Here is a 14,419-nt window from a genome sequence, read left to right as displayed (position 1 = left end):
TTCGTGCTGTGCAGCAACCTCTAACGGTTAGCAAAAAATTTAAGAAGCCAAAATTAAAATCAAAATTCAGAACTTTCGAATTATGCTTGTATCTCAAAACTAAGATAATTAATGAATTATTTTTATTGTTATTGTTATTTAAAAGAGTTTGAAGGAGATCTGATTCTATGAGCAAATTTTTAATGAGGGGAGGGGGGAGATGAGTAAAAAAAATCTGTAAGCTTTCAAATTCTATATTACGCCCAAAGGAGCGTTTTGTTAACGTTTTGCGTGTTAGCTTTCTTTATTAAAGACCATGTTCTTCGCACTTAAACCATACAATTCAATTCAACAGCAATATCGCAAAATAATTTAAAAAGAGCATATATTTAGAATTTCCGATACACAGTCTCGCGCGCTGGAGATGAAAAAAAAATTTTTTTTTCGTACAGTGAAAAAAATTTTTTTCGTACAGTGTAGCCATTGCTCTCCTTGAAATTGTTGAGTTTCTTAATCAAAAACTAATAAATGCTATACAAAATATGAAATTGATAATAAAGCAAATTCAAAATTCAAAATTTTGCTTCCAGATGCCAATATTCATCTGGAGACGTACGTTATTCAAAATGTGATGGCTTTAGGTACCGTTGTTTTATCAAAATGCGAGAAACATACATACATGCTGCTTCTTCATTATTTAATTTCTTTAAATATAATACAGGGCGATAATATTTAGTCGCAACAGTTTGAAAAATGATTCAGACTTTTAAAGTTTTTGACGCAAAATGCCAAAATGAAATCAATAGCCCATCTGGGCTAACGCCGTTTGGGCTAATAATGATTTTATTTTCATTTTTACATAATATATACAATCAAGGACTTTTATTTTTGTTTTTTACATTAAGATTGACAGTGTTTGAACAACAGTGACTGTTTAAAGATAATCTAAAAGTTTAATAGAACAAGTAATTACCTTGAGATACTTCTTGGATGTATATTGAATAGGCTCAGTAAATAAGGCTAACAACAATTTCATAGATATTTAGCTGTTGATTTGTAAGTTTTCTTAAAGTTTTAATTCTGTTGTGACAGTAATTTAATACTGAGCGTTTTAGTAACAGTGAAGTGATTTGAAGTGCTAAGAACCTCGATGAGTTGTTGTGAAATTGACTGTAAACCAGCTATGCAAAACATAATACAACGCGAGGTATTATTCTCTGTTCAGTTTCAAAAATTCTTTTCTATGTTTCATTGACTGCAATTTTAAACTAATCTTAGAATGTCAGCAATTGTCTTCAGGGAACATGTTCCTACTTTGCCTTTTACTAGAATCCATTACCCTCCTGTGTGCTTAAATCTATGAGATAGGACGATCACTTATCCTCTTTTATAAAGGCTTAATTGTAGTCTTAAAGAGCGATTAAAGATTGTCAAACGTATTTTTGTTAGCACCCTGAAGAGCACGAACCTTTTTATGCCACCAAGCACTGATGGGCAGCTTCAGGCGTATCATTAGCGGCTTCGTTTTCTAGACTGGTTGCTTTCAGAGTCAAATGTCACAATCGTTGTGCAAGGATAACTTGTATTATGGTCACGAAGAGTTTCTTTGTTTAGCATTTCCTGCTTAGACCCCTTTCAAATCCGGTTCCTAGAAAGACCGAAGTGGTGCCCACAGTATACACACTGTACTTGTGTTGCTCAACTGTATAAACAAAATATGGACTAAGTTTTGTGTACATATTTGTTAAGCTCTCTGAATGAGCTAATTAATGAAACAAGTTGATCAGTTTAACTTGACAATTTTGGTAACTTGATCAGTTTAAACACTATTTACCTCATTCAATATTTCGTTAAAAGGTCTCATACTTTCAAACTTTTTACTACTTGAAGACTGCATTTCAAATTACATCTATGTGAACTGGCTACCATTTGATTTTCTATGATAAGATAGCAATACAGATTTTTTTTTAATACTTAATCTTACTGACTGACATAGCATTTTACTGAAAAGAGTTCTAACATCGCAAAATATGATAACATTACTCTATTTCAAAGCATTTATTGTAAAATGTTAGAAAATTTATATTTAAAATTATAAAATAATAATATTAAATGTAGCAATTTATATTTAAAAAAATTATTACAGAAGTAGCATTTGTTATTAAATACCGTACTGTTATTTTAATTAATAATCGAGTAATATTAATTGTTACTATTGAATTTATTTATTAAATATTCAGTTTTATTTTTGAAACATATAAAAAAGTAGCAATAGGTAATATTCAGTTGTAACATTCGCTTCTTGAGAAATGTTTTCGAATTTCACTTCAAGACTGAATGACATCTAGAGGAGAATTGTCTTTCGTCTTAGTAAAAGCGATAGTCTTATTTAATCGATATCGTATTTAAGTTCTGATCCATTTTATGAACAGTATTTTTGATAAAATTTCCTTTTTGAAACAAGAGTTCCAGTAAAAAAAAAAAAAGGTCTGAAAGCTTTCAGAATTTTATATTACGACCAAAGGGACTTTTTTTTAACGTTTTGTGTGTTACCTTTATTTATAAAATATCGTGTTCTTCTCCGTTAAACCATGAAATTCAATTCAACATCAATGACATGAAATAATTTAAAAAGAGCGTATCTTTAGAATTTCCGTTACACAGTCTTGCGCGCTGGAGATAATTTTTTTTCTTTTCCCGTGTACAATGTTGCTATTGCACGCTTTGAAATCGTTGAGTTTGTTAATCAAAAATTGGTTAAAGTTTTACAAAATATGAAGTAGGTAATAAAACAACCGCTGTGTTTTCATATTGCAAGAAACATACTACATTCATGCAGATTCTTCATTATTTAATTTCTTTAAATATATTGCAGGGTTGTAACATTTGGTGGCAACAATTTGAAAAGTGAGACGCCGTTTATAGCAAACGAAAACAAAATGCTAAAACGAAGTTAATAGCCCTTCTGGACAAATTGTCCTTTTGGGCTAACAATCCACATCGAATCATACAAATAAAAGAACATCCTCTTTGGTATTATTATGATATGATCGAATAAATAAAAACGATCTTACTTACATGTTTTTGTAATTTTTATATGAAACTGTATAGTAAAATCTTCAATGTATTTGCATTAATTTAGAATTAGGTATCAATCTCATATTCTTGTGAGAGTTTAAATCTTCAAGCGAACACATTTTCGCACATACTTCTGTGAAATTGCAGAGGTGCTCACCATTCAGATTTGGTTTGGTTTATTTGATTATGGCAAAGCACACGATTGCTATCTGCCTTCGTGGATAAAAGGATGCCTTCGTGGAAGACTTCCAAAGGGAAACTGGCTCGTATACACATTACACACGGGGAAAACACGAAAACGCCCATGCAACCAGCTCGTTTGCGGGATCTGAGCTTCGGGTCGAACTACCAGTGTTCAGCGATTTGACCGCTTGGCCGCTGGTGGACTCAACATTCAAAGTATCCAAATTGTGTAACTGTATTTCTATACCGCGCGCTTGTATTTTGTGTATCAAGTATCCATTTAAAAGTTTAGAAGAAACACTATTTGCCTGTCGTTTTATAATTTATTGCCTAAAAATTGCCCAAAAGCCAAGAAATAAAAGCTAATACAAAAAATAACAAAAATAATCTGAGCATAAACAGTAGGATACCTATTCAGCTGCTTTACCTATTTATCTTGGGTGCATACTTCCAATTAAAAGGTTCTTCAAAATAACTTAATTGAAGAAGAAGTTAGTTTCAATATTAATGATTTAAGTTCAGTAACTATATACGGTCCCCTTACGTAACAAAATCCAGCTAGTAAAATGTTTATTATGCTTTAATAAGTTAATATAATGTCATATACTTTTTTCGTGTTAAATTCGCTGAGATATTCGGAGATTAATATAGACACTTTTCATGCCTATTTTTTTTCCTATATTGTTTTAATTAGATTTTAAAATTAATAAAAATATTCGCTTCGTTACTGGTACCTTGTTCTTATTCACTTTACAGCTGGGCGTATGAAACTATACATTGCTAGTACCTTAGCGTTTTTTTTAACTCACTGAAGCATATTGAACATGTTATTAATTGTATTTTTTAATATAATTAATTGTAAAGTATCGGAATAGTCCTACTGTCAGTACAATATTGGGATCATTGTAAAGAATTATGAATTCAATATTATGTTATCATCTTAAATATAAAATAAATAATTATGAATTTGTATGCACGATTACAGAAAATTATAAATGAGGATGCTTAGATGTTTAAATTCAAAATTTATCATTTTAAAATTCTCCAGCAACTTCTAAGAAGAATGCTTTTCCCTTTTGGAAATTCAGTATGATTCAATTTTTGTCACATTTCCTGTAAATGAAATTAGCTGGGTAAATGGTTCTTTCAAAAATGTAACTACGTCCATAAAATAATAACAAAATGAACACTGTAATCTGGTAACATAATACTTATTCTACTTGTGTAAAATGATTGAAGGCACGCTTTCGAAGCAATACTTATAGATTAAAAACATATTTTGAAAGTGATTTCCGTAGTCTACTATTTAAGGTCAAATAAGAAATATATATATATATATATATATATATATATATATATATATTTATTATTTCTAAGTTATTTTTTTAAAGGTGAAGAAAAATCATAATTTTTTTTTCTGAGCTGATTCTGTTCGAGCATGTTAAAAGTACAACTATGTCAGTTATGTCTTTTTTACTGGTTTTTAGCTGACTAACTAACTAATAATAATATAAATTCGGAATTTAAAATTCAGGCTTCGAGGTGCACATGTTCGGGTGGAGGACTACGTTATTCAAAATTTGATGGTTCTAGGTACTGTCGTTTTTTCACAATGCAAGAAATATGCATACATACCTGCAAATTCATCAATATTTAGTTTCTTTATAAATAATAGAGGGCGATAATATTTGGTGGAAACAATCTGAAATGATACACCGTTTATAGTGAACCGACGTAAAATCCCATTTCGAGACTAATAGCCTCTTTTGGGCTAAAATAAAAACAAAAGCTCGATTATGCCATTTCAGTAGCACTAAAATCCCCAATATCGATTCGTAATGACTCTGACAGACACAATGTAACTGTGAATTTATGACTTCTTTAAACGATTTTTTATCATAAAACCAAAAACTTTTGATTTTATAATTGTCTCGAAAGAATTTAGATTAAATATTTAGCGTTATCTTTATGATTTCTTGAAACTATTCTTACCTTATTCGGTTTGATTTAACAAGAATCTTAAACAACAACAAAACAGATCTGAAAGCTTTCAGAATTTATATTACGTCCAAAGGGGGCGTGTTTTTTCATTTACACACACGTACACGTTTGGACTAATGTCCCTTTGGGCTAAAAATATTTAAAAGCAGCATATCTTTAGAATTTCCAATAGATTCCAAGTTTTTTTTTATTAAATTTTATCTCCAAAGCGAGAGACAGTTCAGCTCAGTTCAGTTTTGCCCTTGCTCGCTTTGAAACCGTTGACTTTGTTAATCAAAAATTCGTTAAAGTTTTACAAAATATGAAATAGACAGTAAAACAAACTCGAAATTCAAAATTCGGGCTTCCATGTGCCCATATTCGGGTGGAGGATTACGTTATTTAAAATTTGATGGCTCAAGTTACCATTGCTTTTTCAGAGTGTGAGAAACATACACTCATGCAGATTCTTCATTATTTAATTTTTTTAAACATAATACAGGGGGATAATATTTGGTGACAAGAATTTGGAAAGTCAGCCGAACGCAAAATGCCAAAACGGAAATTAATATCCCTTCTGAACCATCGCAAATTGCCGTTTCGAGACTAGTAGCCCTTCTGGGCTAACGCCCTTTTGGGATAAAAATTGGTGCATTCAGAAACATTAAAAAAATATTTTGTGATTTTCATCGCTACTTAGAAGAATATCTTACATTGTATATCTTCCACAGGAAGTTAGAATTTAATGGGTCATCCTTTCTGTAATTTACAAAGAAATCCAGGATTATCCTTCTATACAGAAATAGTTGAAACTATAATTAGGCATGGGTGAAATCTTAATAGATGAGATGAAAATAAAAAGCGACTTTAAAATAAACTCAAACGAATGAATACCATATTCTGCGTATAATTTATTTGCGTTTGCATCATATACGGTGAAATAATATAATTTAATTGACACTAGAAGTACTTAGTTATTTATAGAAATATAATGAATTCTAATTTTTCTCTAATCCAAATTTTAAAACTTTCTCCAGGCTCTCGAATCTTTTCAATCTTTCACATATGAATAAGGACAATAATAAGGAAAATATTTATTTAATATAAAAGCGTTTGTTGTCTACATTAGAAACACAAATTAAGAATATAATTTTAAAAAAGAAGTAAAGGAACTACGCAATTAAAACTCTTGAATCTTTAATTTTCTTAAATATCATATGGGGAGAAGAACATATAGTCAAATTTCTATTTTGCTTTAAATCAAAGATAGGGTAGAACCGGAAAGATCGTTTAAAGAGTTCAGATAAATAAACATTAAATGCAGAGCATTGAATTTTCTCCAGAAAGCTGATAATGAACTTCTCGTAGCTGCCAAAGTCAAAATGGTTGTTTATAGTTCACCAAAAATCAAAGAGCTATGAATAAACAAACAAGATTAACAAACGTATTGGACGTCAAAAAAACTAAACTATTCTTTAAAAAAATTAGTGTATTTTCAGTTAGAATTTGAAAAATTAGAATGAATAAAAATGAGCATTCTTGTTTTCGAAAAGTCGAATCATCATCCTTAATCATCTATATGTATGCTCATTATGATATAGCTTTCAAATTACGTCTCTTGCGTCATAAAGACTTTCGGAGATATAAATCTTCAGGATTTTCGATAGCACTATAATTTATTAAAATGCACTTACCTGCATGAATTTGTAATCCAAGGCTGAAGATATTTCACAAAATGGCCAAGAGTATGTTTAGTTCATGTATAAGACCGACCACACCAGCAGAAAACTGTAAACATTCTGGCTTTCGGAGTGCTGGCGTGAGAACTTTGTGACGCATGATTCTTTTGTGATGCTTCGCGGTGGGTAAAACGCTAATGTGTTTTTAGCTTCAAGCAAAAGGGGTGATTAGCTAACCCTGCTTCAATAGTCTGAACCTCTAAGCCGCCCTATTCTGTTTACTAGAGCGGTCACTGGAACATCCTGCGTACCAAATTAGAAGCTTTTGATGTAAGCTTCAAGTATATATTTGTCACACTTTTTAAAATAATTTTATCGAGTGCAATCTGTGGGTTGCTGGTGGTGATTAATAGAGATAAATCTATAAAAAGATATTCACGTTTAGTTATTTCTCTTCGCACTGATTACATACCAAATGTTGCTGTCGTGACGTTTCAACGTCATTATTCATTCATTAATCAATTACTTTTTATCCTTCCTTAATGTAGTTGATTCTTTTATTGTTATTTCTGATTTATCCATTGTTATAACAGTTTCATCCATTGTGTTATTTAATGAGATTATTATTATTATTATTATTATTATTATTATTATTATCATATTCAGTTCAGGATTAACCCGGGAGGACCAAACCTGGAGGATTAACCTGGGAGAATTAACCAAAAAGGACGTCCACGGTTAATCCAAATTCGCGGTTTATCCTAGGTTTAATCTGACGGTTAATCCAGATTTATGGCTAATCATAGTTAAAACACATAGCAGGGAGGGGGGAATTTCTTTTTGTTACTAACTCATTTCTTATATGAGCGATATACGTTTTGTCCAGAGTAACATAGGTCTTCTGGAGAATATGAATCAAAATACAGTGGCAGTCTGTGGGCTTAAAGTATTTCCTTTGGAACAGTAGAAAGAGTGAGTTATAGAATAACATGATAGTCCAAAGAAGCGTTAGCTCAGAAGGGCTATTAATTTCGTTTTGGCAGTTTGCGTTGGTTCGCTATAAAAGTCTGAATCACTTTTCAAATTGCTGCCACGAAATAATAAAGCCCTAAATTGTATTTAAAGAAATTAAATAATGAAGAATCTGCATGAATATATGTATGTTTCTCGCATTGTGAAAAAACAACGGTACCTAGAGACATAAAATTTTGAATAACGTAATCCTACATACGAATATGGGCATATGGAAACCTAAACTAGGAATTCGTTTTATTATTTATTTCATATTTTGTAAAACTTTAACGAATTTTTGATTAACAAACTCAACAATTTCATAGCGTTCCAGAGCGTAATATAAAATCTGAAAGCCTTCAGCCTTCTATTTATTTATCTTTTATTTATAATTTTCGTCATACTTTAGGCAGTTACTTTAAATTATTGAATGTAACTACATAACCAAATTGGCATTCAAAACCAGTTTGCTAGTGCAGTGTGTACTATTAATTATTTCCATATGATATTCCTATTATAAGTTGCCTTTGTTTTCTTATTTCCCCTTTAAGATTTTCTTCCTCCTTTTTGTTTTTGTTTTTATTTTAAATTGAAATATGTCAGTTGATTTCTTAATAAGTAATTGTAGTTATTTCTGCATATACTCTCACTGATGGAAAGTTAAATCGGGTTGTAGTATATTGCTTAACACAAAGAAAGTAAATTAATAACGCGCAACAAAAAGAAAATTGTAATGCCAATTCAAGGTAATTTTTATTGTTGCTGATATATTGCTGCTTTCATTGTTGATGATAATACCTGAAGATCAAAACACAATTTATTCACCAGTATTACACAGGAAAGTTTCAGAGACACGTTTTTCGTCGAGAAACTACGGTAAACACGCTGAAACAATCAGCAGCACAGACTTCAGGCTGTAATTGTGAAGACAGTTTCACGACAAAGCATTAAAATACAGCTCCCGACTCGGCGATGGCTCTCAAGCTGATCTCATAAACTCAAGGCACATTACTACGCCGCGTGCAGGGAGGGTATATATAGCTTTAACCCACCTTCGAGAATATTCTCAAGAAAATACGACAAATGTGATAGTCCCTTCTCCTGCCACTTTCTGGCAGGGAAGCTATCTTACTGCAGCTGGGTGTTTTGCAATAACATATGACTTTATGTGGTAGTAAGTCAGTAATATGCATAGAATTATGTCATTCCATTAATGGAAATTTCAGCAAATTGTAAATGCAGATCCTTTCTTGTTTTCTGCGAATATTTGCATTGAAAAAAACAAATCATTCAGAAGATTTATCTGCAATATAATCATGAAGAAATTTATTATACTCCAAATAAGCTTTCGCTATATTAAATAATTATTTTCTGCTTAACTTCGCAAGATTTGCTATAAAAGCAAGAGAGTTGCAGCGTATTTCTCAACACAGAAAACCAATTAAAATGTTTTGATATCGCAGCCTGGACAGCATGCGTTTTTAAATTCAATATTAAGTATCATGTCCTGAAACAATAAACGGTTACTTCAAAATATTATTTTACAGTTATTTAAAATTCGGTTTGTTTCAAGAAAATATTTATTTTATTTGAAATTAGTATTATCAGTCGCTTTACAGATGGAACATGAACTTATTGTCGTACATGAATTGTCATTTTGGTGCATGAAAAATAAATAATTGTTATAATTTACTTAAACATTTCCACATTTCATGAATGCTCAATATTTCCCAATTTATAGGTGCCATTTGATAAAATTACCTGAAAAAGAAATATGAAAATTTTGTTGAGTAATTAATTCAAAAGCATGAACTAAATTAATGTTAAATTACACTTTAATTACAAAGTAATCTTAATTAATATTTGCTTGAATGTAAAATTATGTAAAATTTGATAATGTAAATTTATCACAAGATATGTGTGTAATTTTTTAATACGCTTTATTAATTTCAAAACCTAAAATATTATTTTAATAGAATTTCGGATTTAAGGACTAGGGTAGTTTGATACAATTTTATGTTCTTGTATTGGGAGTAATCCAAAGCTCTGATATTTTATGCATAAATGCATAGTTCTAATTTATGCCTATTCTTATTTCTTCATATCTTAATACAAGTTTACATTTATTTCAGGTTCAGGACGACAGATGCTCCTAGCCGCAGCCTCTTATTGGCTACCTTTTTCTATGCGACTAGCTGGTGAGAAGGATCACATCCTAAAAGTGGAGTTTCCTCTCGCTTCCTTCAATATTTAATATCTGCCAAAAATTTCCGTATTCCGCGATTTTGTAGCATGACATCATATTACAACGCACCTGGTCCTTACCTGACTGACATGCGTAACGGTGGAAATGATCCGCAGCAACATTATAATCCCCCTTCGATACAGAACGGGGACTCCTGTGATCAGCGACAGTACTTACAACCACAGTACGCTTCATCTCCTGTGCAAGGTGCCACCTATCCTCGCTTCCCACCTTATGATAGGCTGGAGATTCGTCCCATCACTGCCCACTCCGATGATTCTCAAAGCCCACCAGGACATTATTATACACAATGCAGTCAGTCTCAAGGCAATATGCCTCAGCCGGCGCATCAGACACCTCAACATACTCCATTAACTCATCCCAACGCTTATGTGCCCCAAGATGGGGTACAACAAAACTGCCGGGGTTCTCCCACCGAAGCCCCAAACATGGTACCCCAACAGTTCCCTAGTTGCAAACTTCAACAGCAGCAACAACAACAACAGAATCCTCAAGCGATGATGCAGGATCCTAATGGTGTCCACCGACCTGTAAATCCAGATTGCGCTGCCAACAACATGCATCCTCAACATTGTCAGAGCCCAGTGCATTCTCCACAACATATGTACCCACCTAATCATGTTCCACAACAACCTCCTAATCCTCAGAATCCAGTTGTTAACCAAGTTCAACCAGCGAGTGGTGGACCGAGTCCTCTGTATCCATGGATGAGAAGTCAGTTTGGTAAGTTTCTTTTTATTTTATACCTAGCCTTTGGTATACTTGAAGGTTCGCATTCATTTATACTTTTCATTCTGTCACATATTAAGTTTATCTTATCTATTATTGTTAAATGATAAGAAACAGCTGAGCATTATGTAAGTTATGACTCAGACTTCGTAGATTTCCTAGTTTCAATTCATGGTGAAAAAATTATCCTTGCTGGACATGTTTCTACAGTTAATTTCATCTCTACGGTTTTTGCTATTACATAGTCTTTGAAGCATGTACCTGCTATTACAACATGTCATGGGCCTTTTATTTTCAGAGGATTGCTTAAGTCGTTGCTTTTGCTGTCGCTTAAAAAAACAAAATTTGTCGTACATTACACCGACTATTTTACTTGAAAGAGGGTCATTGGTTAACAATTTAATGTACTAATTATGGAAACTTTCTGCGGGTAATGCTTCGTCGAAATAAGTATTCGTTATAAACATTTTTCAAAGTGAAATTCCTTGCATGTGGATTTCACATCACTCTTTACTTCCATAATTACTTCCATCCTGCCTTTTCTACAGTTTTTTCTACAGCTTTTGTTTAGGGAGACATTTCCAACCAATGTTGGAGAGGGCAAAACAAGACGAGAAGCACCGAAATATGTGATTTAAATACCTTTCAGAGATCCAATAAATATTAAAGCCGGTCAAAAAGTAACTCTCATTTTACTATTACATGGTAGTAATTAGTAGAGAATTGAAATTTTTGTATTCTTTGAAAATCTCACTTAATATATGATCGTATATGATCATTTGCCATTGCTCCAGCCACCTTTGTATCCATGGGAGAAAGCACATCCCTTCTATCGGCTGATAGACCAACGGCCGAGCGGTAAAAGTCGGTGGACAATGGTATTTTGGTACGGAGTCCCGGAGAAAGGGCTAGCTGCATTGGCGTTTTCATGGTTTTCCCCATGTGTAACGTGAATACGAACTAGTTTTTTTTTTAATGCTTCACAGAGCATCTCTCCCTTTCCGTGTAGGGCCTAATGGCAGAACTTGTAATAAATAAATAAATAAATAATTCCAGCGGCTGCTTTTTGAATCGCAGGACCGAAACAAACAGCCAGGTTTCATCACACATGATGACTCCATAAAAAGCATTTTGAACATCTCCTGAGAATATTTTCAGAAGATAATCACACACGTTCTTCTGATTTGCATCATGTCACTTGTCGAGTGATCCACCCGTGTAATCTGTGTATCCAGCAAGCACAAATTTTTTGTATCCCGATCGTTGGACTAGTAGTAACACAGATCCTTTTGCCATAACTGGGTGCTCCATAATCTGTCTCGTGGTGAGGTACCTGTTGTTTTGAATGACTTTCTCAATGCCTGATGCATTTCCATCTGAAGATTCTAAAGTATTTTCTTCCAACCGTTCCACATGCCTTGGCAGTGTAACAGGAAGCACGCTCGACACGTATTCGAGAGGTCTGAAATTCGAATACTGGTGATTGCGGATTTTTTCAACTTTCTCGTTTCAAAAAATTATAAAATGATACAGTAGCGTCCAAATTAAAAATGTGGTGAACGATAATTCGTCACAACCCAGGATTTGGCGACTGGGTCGCTTAATCGCCAGTTGCCCTTTGAAAGGGTTAGTATATGATATATTTTTTCCTCTCCTTTCCGCATTTTTTCGTGGTGTAACTGAAAGCATGCTCGACGTGTACTCGGAAGGTCCGGAGTTCGAATCCCGGGAAGAGCACTGTACATTTTTCTTGTTTCAACATCGATATAACTTAATGCCTGTTACACGATTAACGTTTTACCTGGTGGCTCGCCGTGGATGTTTCAGTCACCCCGAAAACCTCTAAAGTTATCGACACACATTTCTTTGATTTATTTTGTTGAATTCATACTTTGGGAACAGCTTGTATGAACCGATATTGCTGAGTTATCATCGTATTTGTAAGGAAATTCAATCATTGTACGTTGGCGAAATAGTTTGTCACGTTGATCATCCATTATGGTTTTCCTGCAACAACAGAAAATGAAAATTGGGTATATGTTAGGTGGTAAGGATAAATGCTTTAAATAATAGTGCTTAGTATTACCGAACTATAATGGATTGTGCGTAACTTTGTGACTGACATTTTTACATTGGTTTTATTAAATTAAACCACTTTAAAATAATTGCTTTACGCTCGAATAAAAATTATATAACATAATTTAGCGTCGCTGAGGGCGAGTTACTTAAATAGTAAATATGTCAAGTTATTAATGGTTAAACAATTGTGATGTCAGAAACGCGTTTAACAGACACTTTCCAAAATTTTTAAAGCGTTGCGTTACGACTACGTTATATGATGTTACGCTACCAACTTTTTATCATCCATTGTTTTGGCAAGTGTTCAATTTTAATATTTTACTGCTTAACCCTTGCGACTGAAAATGCAATGACCAGCGTCATTGACAGTCAGTGCTGTTCTACCGTTTCACTTAATTTTAATAATTTTTTTTAAGGTACTCATTGCCCTATTCCAGTGAACTTTAGTAACCATAAATCACATACTCCACTGACCCTATACTGCCCCTTGCGTATGAGTTAATCTCCTATCATAGGTCAACATACTTTCTGGCTACGGATGAGCTTCATTTTTCATTGTAATTTAAAAGTATTTACTGTATCGGCTCATTGGTACTTATACGGAGTAGTGACTGCTAATCTACGGATCACTGGTGACTTAAAAAGCACTTGTGTCCTTCTCTATATATACGTGTAATAAATTCTGTAGTAGAAAGCAGGTGGTTGTATCCACAATGAACAGTTATAATTTTGATGCCGTAGAATGCTGAAACGCCGATCCACAGGTAATAAGAAATTTGGCAGTCAAGGTTTAACTTTTATCTCAGTAAACATGTTGTGGCGGAAATCCAGTTGGCACATTAATCGTGCCTATTCAAAAAAGCTTATATTTTTTATAACTTTGTGGCAAGAAAGAAGCAGCAGATAGACAGCAGTCCAGCTAGGCCAGCTAGCCAAGTGTGTTATGTGCAGAGTGAAATCTTAATTCAGACTTAGTTTTGGCTCTCAATGCATTTTGATTGGATGGTTCATATTGCTGTAAAATTACTATTGGCTATTTGAGTTTTAGTTTCATTTACATCATCAGAATCATATAAGAGTCATACGGCATAGATTTTTCTCGAAATGACGCAGTGCAAATAGACGTTACAACAGTCAAAAGTCGTTAATCCGGACACGTCGGGACTTCGGCGATTCCGGATTATCGATTTTTCCGGATTATAGATCATCAGTTTAAATCTGGTAAGATGGCATGCAGAAATTATAAAATTAAAAATATGAAACCGTAATTTATGAAATAAAGAACAATTATGTTCTAAAGGGTATCAAAATTTACAAAAAAAAAAGCTTAATATTTATTTGTTTACTTTACTTTCTTTGCTATCGGAAGCGAATTATAATGACGAGGAATTTGATTTAAGCCATATCAAAGACGGAGTACATCGAGATGAAATAC

General features: G+C 33.1%; 1 protein-coding gene and 1 long non-coding RNA gene across 4 annotated transcripts in view; one reads left to right on the top strand and one right to left on the bottom strand.

Moving 5' to 3' along the window:
- The window catches only part of LOC118199410 (uncharacterized), a 216,231-nt gene that overhangs the window by 107,646 nt on the left and 94,166 nt on the right, over positions 1 to 14,419 (top strand). For all 3 annotated transcript variants that reach the window (XM_085827724.1, XM_085827725.1, XM_085827723.1), the window contains one exon: positions 10,043 to 10,899. In XM_085827724.1, coding sequence (XP_085683850.1) covers positions 10,203 to 10,899 — 697 coding nt within the window. In that variant the 5' untranslated portion in view covers positions 10,043 to 10,202. The remainder of the gene's footprint in view (positions 1 to 10,042; positions 10,900 to 14,419) is intronic.
- The window catches only part of LOC118199412 (uncharacterized), a 163,273-nt gene continuing 158,337 nt past the window's right edge, over positions 9,484 to 14,419 (bottom strand). Inside the window, exon 3 of the long non-coding RNA XR_004759933.2 lies at positions 9,484 to 9,671. This is a non-coding gene — a long non-coding RNA (uncharacterized LOC118199412). The remainder of the gene's footprint in view (positions 9,672 to 14,419) is intronic.

Source organism: Stegodyphus dumicola, chromosome 12, assembly GCF_044657685.1.
Source record: "Stegodyphus dumicola isolate Sdum_Otavi_A_Nest chromosome 12, ASM4465768v1".
NCBI classification, from domain to species: Eukaryota; Metazoa; Arthropoda; class Arachnida; order Araneae; family Eresidae; genus Stegodyphus; species Stegodyphus dumicola.
This window is presented reverse-complemented; position numbering and strand designations above follow the sequence as displayed.